At 38.4% G+C, this 6,499-nt stretch overlaps 1 protein-coding gene across 2 annotated transcripts in view; it reads left to right on the forward strand.

The window, feature by feature from the left end:
- The window catches only part of slit1a (slit homolog 1a (Drosophila)), a 92,763-nt gene extending 88,175 nt beyond the window's left edge, over window positions 1–4,588 (forward strand). For both annotated transcript variants that reach the window (XM_014022040.1, XM_014021966.1), the window contains 2 exons: window positions 1,198–1,409; window positions 1,508–4,588. In XM_014022040.1, coding sequence (XP_013877494.1) covers window positions 1,198–1,409; window positions 1,508–1,746 — 451 coding nt within the window. In that variant the 3' untranslated portion in view covers window positions 1,747–4,588. The remainder of the gene's footprint in view (window positions 1–1,197; window positions 1,410–1,507) is intronic.
- The last annotated feature ends 1,911 nt before the right edge of the window (window positions 4,589–6,499 follow it).

Genomic DNA, 6,499 nt, shown 5'->3' on the forward strand with positions numbered 1-6,499 from the left:
CTTCTTATTATTAATTAAATTAAGGGATTTATTTAGAGATTTTAGCACTGATATAAAATGAGTTTTATTAGGTACAGAATTTTCAAACTTTTGCTTATGAATGAAAAACCTTGCATATATAATAACAAAATCAAGCATGTGTCCAAAATTACTGTTTTCAGAGTTAGTACTGTATTAGCAAATAATATATTTGGGTTTTAATGAGAATACAATTTTAGTTGCATGTATAAAGTGAGACTCTGGGTCGCTCCAAAATGTTTATGTCACAGCTGAAAAATAAATGTGAAGTAGTTGTTTCTGAAACTTTTTACAGAAAGTGCAGGAGTCAGCAACAACTGTGAATTTAGCAATGATACAGTTCACAGGGTTTATGTCGTGTAAATTTTTAAAGTGCACTTCTATATTTGTAAGGTAAGAGCCAGGCCGTTCTCCAATCAAATTTACCTCTAGGTACAATGCTATTCTTTTTTTGAAGGCATTGGCGAATGTGTTTGTTGTTGCGTTTTTTTTTATCTGTCTGTTTAATTCCTTCCAGTGTAACGATGCTCTGTTCACATGCCGACATTCCCCTTTGACATCACTTCCTGTTTCTTCACATGCAAATATCTCAGCCACTGTTCATCTCAGCGGCGTGAAATTTGTTTTGCAATATGCTATCAATGTTACCTGTCCAAAAATGCAGACTCACTTTTCACCTGCTCTTGCAAGTTATAATATGCTGACATGTTTGCAAAGTCTGCAGTGTGCTATTTTAAGTCTCGTGATGACTTATAAGAAGCCTCCGCCCTGCTTTTGGAGCACTCTTTCGTCCATTTAGTCACAAGAATCGTGTTAAACGTTGGTTACCTTAGAGGTGTAATGTGTCTTTTTTCACACCAAATTCACAAGATCTACTTTAGTTCATTTTTGTTCTACAATAATATGCAGTAATCTAATAATTTGAATAAGTACCTGTACTTATACAGGTACATGTAGTGCAAAAGTAACTGTATATAGGTAAACATCAGACATGATATAGACCAGACAATATAGATGCCAGTGTTACACAATATTTAACAATAGTATATTGCAAACATTTGATGTCACAGGCACTTTATGTTTAAACTAGAAAACCTATTTTGGAACTTCCTAGTTTCTTACTGTAATGATTTATTTATGGAACAAAAAGATCTGACTGAGGTCATGGTTTGTCACCAGATGCGTCCATGGAAAGTGCATCCCTCTGGACGCGCAGTCGTACCGCTGTGAGTGCGCAGAGGGTTACCGAGGCGCGCTGTGTAACCAACAAGGGGAGCTGTTCAACCCCTGCCGCCACCTCTCCTGCAAACACGGCCGCTGCCAGGTCTCCGACACGGGAGACGCGTACTGTCACTGCGAAAGTGGTTACACTGGGGATCTCTGCGACGCAGGTCCGTTTGAGATGTCTGACCGCTAAAACGTGCACGTTTGAAACTGTGCGCACAAATATCGAAGCTAAATGCTTCTTTTTTTTTATGATTATTTTTAGAGTCTGAGTGTCGAGGCGAGCCTGTGCGAGACTTCTACCAGGTGCAGCGAGGCTACGCCATCTGTCAAACCACTCGCGTGGTCTCCTGGGTGGAGTGCTCCGGCGTGTGCGACGCGGGCGCCTGCTGCGGCAGCCAGAGGATGAAACGCCGGAAATACACCTTCGAGTGCAGCGACGGGACGTCCTTCAGCGAGGAGGTGGAGAAGACCATCAAGTGCGGCTGCGTGGGCTGCATGTAGCGTCGCTAACTCACACGTCCTGCTGCTGGGTGCGGAAGCAGAAGATCGAGAAACAAAAGCGAGGAGGAGAGGAAGGGAGGAAGTAAACTGCTGAAACGTGAAGGAGGAAAGGAAAGAAAGTGAAAGAGATTATACAGAATATATACAAAACCTCTATCTATATATTATGGACAACAATGTTTGTAAAATAGAACATTTGCTCCCCTTCTGAGGGTGTGTGACCTGCAGAAACACCAACATCCTGAGCATCAGAGTAGAAGTGACAACAGCAACAAAACCATTGTGTCTGCAACATTGTTCAAATGGGGTCCAGAGATTTTAGAAGTGCTGCATTCAGAGTTCTGCATCCAGACTTTTCCATTTGAATGCCCCCATCTATAAGGCCTCTAACCGTTCTGCCACCATCTTTCATCTTTACTTCATAGAGGCAGCGAGGACGGAGAAAGGGCAGAGAGAGAACAGGACCAGAGAGATGGATGGACTCGTTGGGACTTGGCCAAGCTGTCTTGAGTTGAGCTCGTCTGTGTTGGGCTTTGGGTTTCATCTGATTGGGTGTAGCAATTCCCCCACCCCGCACCTCGCCCCCCACCCACCCACCAGGATGCTTTCATCCGTCCCCACGCGTAGACGTCAGGAGGCAGACAGTGGGGTTAGAGCAACACTTAATCCTGCGCGAATGTTGTGGCTTAAAAAGCTTGGTTGCTCAGAGTCGAACTGGAACGTAGAACCCACCCCCCACCCCGCCCCCCGGGCAGAGACTGCAGCGGCGAGCAGCACTGAAAAAACAGCCGTCACACAACCGCTCCGAAGTCCCCGATCACACAGTCTTAACCCGGACCCAGAGGCCTTGTGTGCCCCCCCCCAGCTGTTCTCCCAGCAAACCAGCGTGGCAGAGGCAGCCCCCCCCTCCCCAGGATAATCCCCACTTCCTCTGAGCAGGAGGCCGAGTCACCCTGCTCCTCTTGCAGTATTAAACCTGTGCAAACTGTTGCATGTGTGGAGAAGAGTTTTCCAGCACGTACGTAGAGCTTCTTCACATTATTATAAAGATTATAAAACAAAAGGTTAAAAAACAAACAAAAAAAACCACATTTCATTGTTTTTGTTTTGTTCTAGTTTCTCACAGGTTTCTGATATATTTTATTTCTTTTCTTGATGTATTCTAACTCCTTTAGCTGCCCACCCCTACATCTCTTTATATTAAAACGCCTAACAGATTCTAATATATATACATATATATTTGTATTTTGTTTTGGTATAGTATTTTTCTATGTTAAAGAGTAAGCTTGTTTTAGGAAGCATTTGGACTGATGGAAAAGCATTTTGTTTGTTCTCTTAATGTTTTTTCTTTTTTTTTTTGTTCTTTTTCTCCAAGAAGGTAATTAATTGTGTTAATTGGTCAAAAAAACATGCAAGAGCAGGTTGGCCTTGTTGTATAGGAGGCAGTATTGGTCTAGAAATCTGTTTAATATTGTATATGTTGTCTTCCATGTGAATATTACATTTAATACATACCAATCTGTGCTTGTTTTTATTTATTTTATTTACAGGCATTTTCCGGTAGAAAATGAAAAACGTGTAAGTGTTGCTGGCATTCAGTTCTTCAAAAAAATATAAATAAATAAATAAAACCGATTCAAAAATGGTGAAGCACTCGATAGAGATGGCATAAAGTTTCATTTAGTGATTGTGAGTTACAGCAGTATTTTTTTCTGTTTGCTGCAAAGTCTGGAGAAGTCAGAGCTCGGATTAGGCGTCGTCCTGCTCAAATGGAACTTTTTAACAGATTAGACTTTAAAGCATGTGATCTTTGATTTTTTTTTTAAATCTTGATAAGTAATGGGCTGCATTTTTATGATCTGAATCTGTGATATTTGCCACAGATCAGAGGTCTTCAGTTCAGTCGAGCTCAACTGATCATAAGCTGCTGTCAAGTTGGAGGAAACGGGAGGAAAGTTGCCTCTCTGGACACGGACCGTGGTTCGGATCTCCTTACATGTGAACTGTGTGAAAGCGTTACATGCCAACTACTGACAGATAAGAAAGGTCCAGACATTGTTGTTGTCTGTCAGCTTTAACAAAACAAAAAGGAAAAAAAAAAGAAGATGAAAATGTGCCAATTATAGTGAACAGTCATACCTGAATGTATAAATGTGTATAGATAAATATGTCCTACGCTTATTCATGAAGTGGTAACTTTTAGCTGTTATTTAGTTTCCAAATGTAAAAAAACAGGCTTTGTTCTGCCTGCAGACTGGGATTGTGTTTCTCTAAATGTCTCTATAATGTAAAAGGCTGCAGACCCAGATCTCATAGTGTCCCCTCACACTGGTTCCTGTTCATACTCATGTTAACATTGTTTTACATGCTGTTGATGTGATGCCAGTGGTGTAAAAACATTACAGATGAACGGTCACTGTAATATTTAGGCCATCTGCCTCGTAAAGGTGCATATTTTTTAGTCAAATGTGACTTTTTGTTCGTTCCTTTGCACTGATCTGTCCTGGACTTGGTGCGTTCAGCCTCTTAGTGGTACTTGTGCTATATTGAGATGTAATTCCATAATCTGGTCATATGAAGAGAAACACAAACTTTCCGTCTTATGAACTATATAAATGTTATTGTAAGCGACACAATGTTTCTGTTGTATTAATATGGTACATAAAGCTAAAGAAAATAATCCCCGGTTGAGTTCAGCCTGTTTGCTTTGATGCTGCAGGACTGAACTGTGGGACTGAACTGAAAAACTTAAAAATGCTGAATGTATGTAGTGCCACCGACAAAATGTTTACCAAACCTCCACTCTTTTCATTAATTAAACCTAAAATGTGTGTGCTTTTAATTGTGTTTGTCTCTTTGTCGTTTTACTTAATGTCAATTTTTGGACTTCTCACTATTATAAAAAGTACTTTGGGTGTACAAAATACACCTAAATTGACTGTATGACTTCCAGAGGTTTATAACTAAGTACATTTACTTCATTACAGTAATTTGTTTTAAGGATTTGTAATTTTACCAATTATTTTTTTTATATCGTTACTTCTACTTCAGTACATTTTAAACCTAAAATTATACTTTTCTTTCAAATTCAACACCTACTAACTGCTTGTTTTAAAAAGAAATATCCAAACTCGTCAATTGTTTATGCGCTCTAAAAATAAATGTGTTGAATTTACTCAACCAAGTCATGTCAACTGGTTCCACTAAACCGAGCAATATACAGTATTAAAGGGAAAAAAACTGTATATTGCTTCATATTTACTCTGCTAGGTTTAGTGGAGCCAGTTCTTAGAGAGTGTCTAAAAGCACTTTTACTGTCCTGATTTTTGTGATCAGTTTTATTACTTTTACTTACATTTTACTGATGAGAAAAGTACTTATTGTATTTTTACCAAAGTCATTTTCTGTTAAGGTAGTTTTTTTCCAAGTACTTTGCAGACCTCTGATGACTTCGTGCATTGATTTCTCATACAAGATTCAACAAGTGAGGCAATGAGGGAGAAACGCTGCAGAAAACTATATAAATTACTAAAACAAGTGCAGCCATCAGGACCATGTTTCTGTGTTCATGTGTAATGTCAAAACTAAAGAGCTCAGATGAATTTAGGTTTTTAAAAGACAGGGATTTGGAATAATCCTAAATCATGTAATCTCAACCTCACCAARCTTCATTTCAGTAAAGGCAAACTAAACGTAGAAAGAGTCCTAATAAGTAGAATCCATGAGGCCGGTCTAATTAATGTTTATCAGAATTTGATACATCTGGGTACATTTACTCAGTTACTTGAGTAACTTTTTGGGGGAGGAATATAGCCTACTTTTAGGAGCACCTTTACTACAACCTACTTTTTACCACAATAGATACAGTCACTGGAAGTACTTTACCATGTTCTGTAAATAAAAAAAAAAAACAATTTAATAACAATTTCACCTGTAAGTGTTTCTTCTGCTGAAATTTATTTTTTGATTATTTGTATTTTTCTTTTTTTTTAGTCTTTAAAATAATAGAATCTGCAACTTTCTATTTTTTGTCAGTCTGATGACGTCAATTTAAACATTAAATCAGATGTTCAGTACTCAAAATACTTACTCTGACAAGTGATTTATTGGATGGTTATTATTATTATTATTATTTTTTTACTTTTAATTAAAGATATGATGAAGTAGTGTTTACCTTTTACTTGAGTACAACCTTTGGGTACTCTATCCACATCTGCATTTAAGATCAAGGTTTATTAAAAGAATAAATTTATGCTTTTAAATCTGTCCTCTAAACACTTGTTTACAATTATTACTTTATTCCATCAAGTATACAAAGTGTTTGAAGATGCCAAGCCTTTAAACACTGGGAGCACAGAATTAAACTTACCTTCAGGAGTAAGACCTGTTCATAGAAATGGAACAGTTTTAAGCTGAAGAAAATTATTAAACAGCCAAACGATAAAGTCATCCATATTATATTTTTGTCACAAAACAGTGCCCCCTTCTAAAACATGCATGTTAGATTAACTAGGTGTGGGTGAGGGGGTGAATGGTTGCTGTGATGGACTTGTGACCTGCAGTGACAGGTTATTGGGCACAGCCACACCTGCGACCCAGAAAGAAGAAGCAGGTAAAAATAATGTATGGATGGAGTTTCACTGCAGTGACATCTGCTGTCCAAAATGCTAAAACTGGTTGGTCTTCTGGCTGCACAAAAACTACAAAGACTTAATACGCTGTTTTGGATAAAGCAATTTTTTTTTTTCACTTG

This window comes from Austrofundulus limnaeus, unplaced genomic scaffold (assembly GCF_001266775.1).
Source record: "Austrofundulus limnaeus strain Quisiro unplaced genomic scaffold, Austrofundulus_limnaeus-1.0 Scaffold0, whole genome shotgun sequence".
Taxonomy (NCBI): Eukaryota; Metazoa; Chordata; class Actinopteri; order Cyprinodontiformes; family Rivulidae; genus Austrofundulus; species Austrofundulus limnaeus.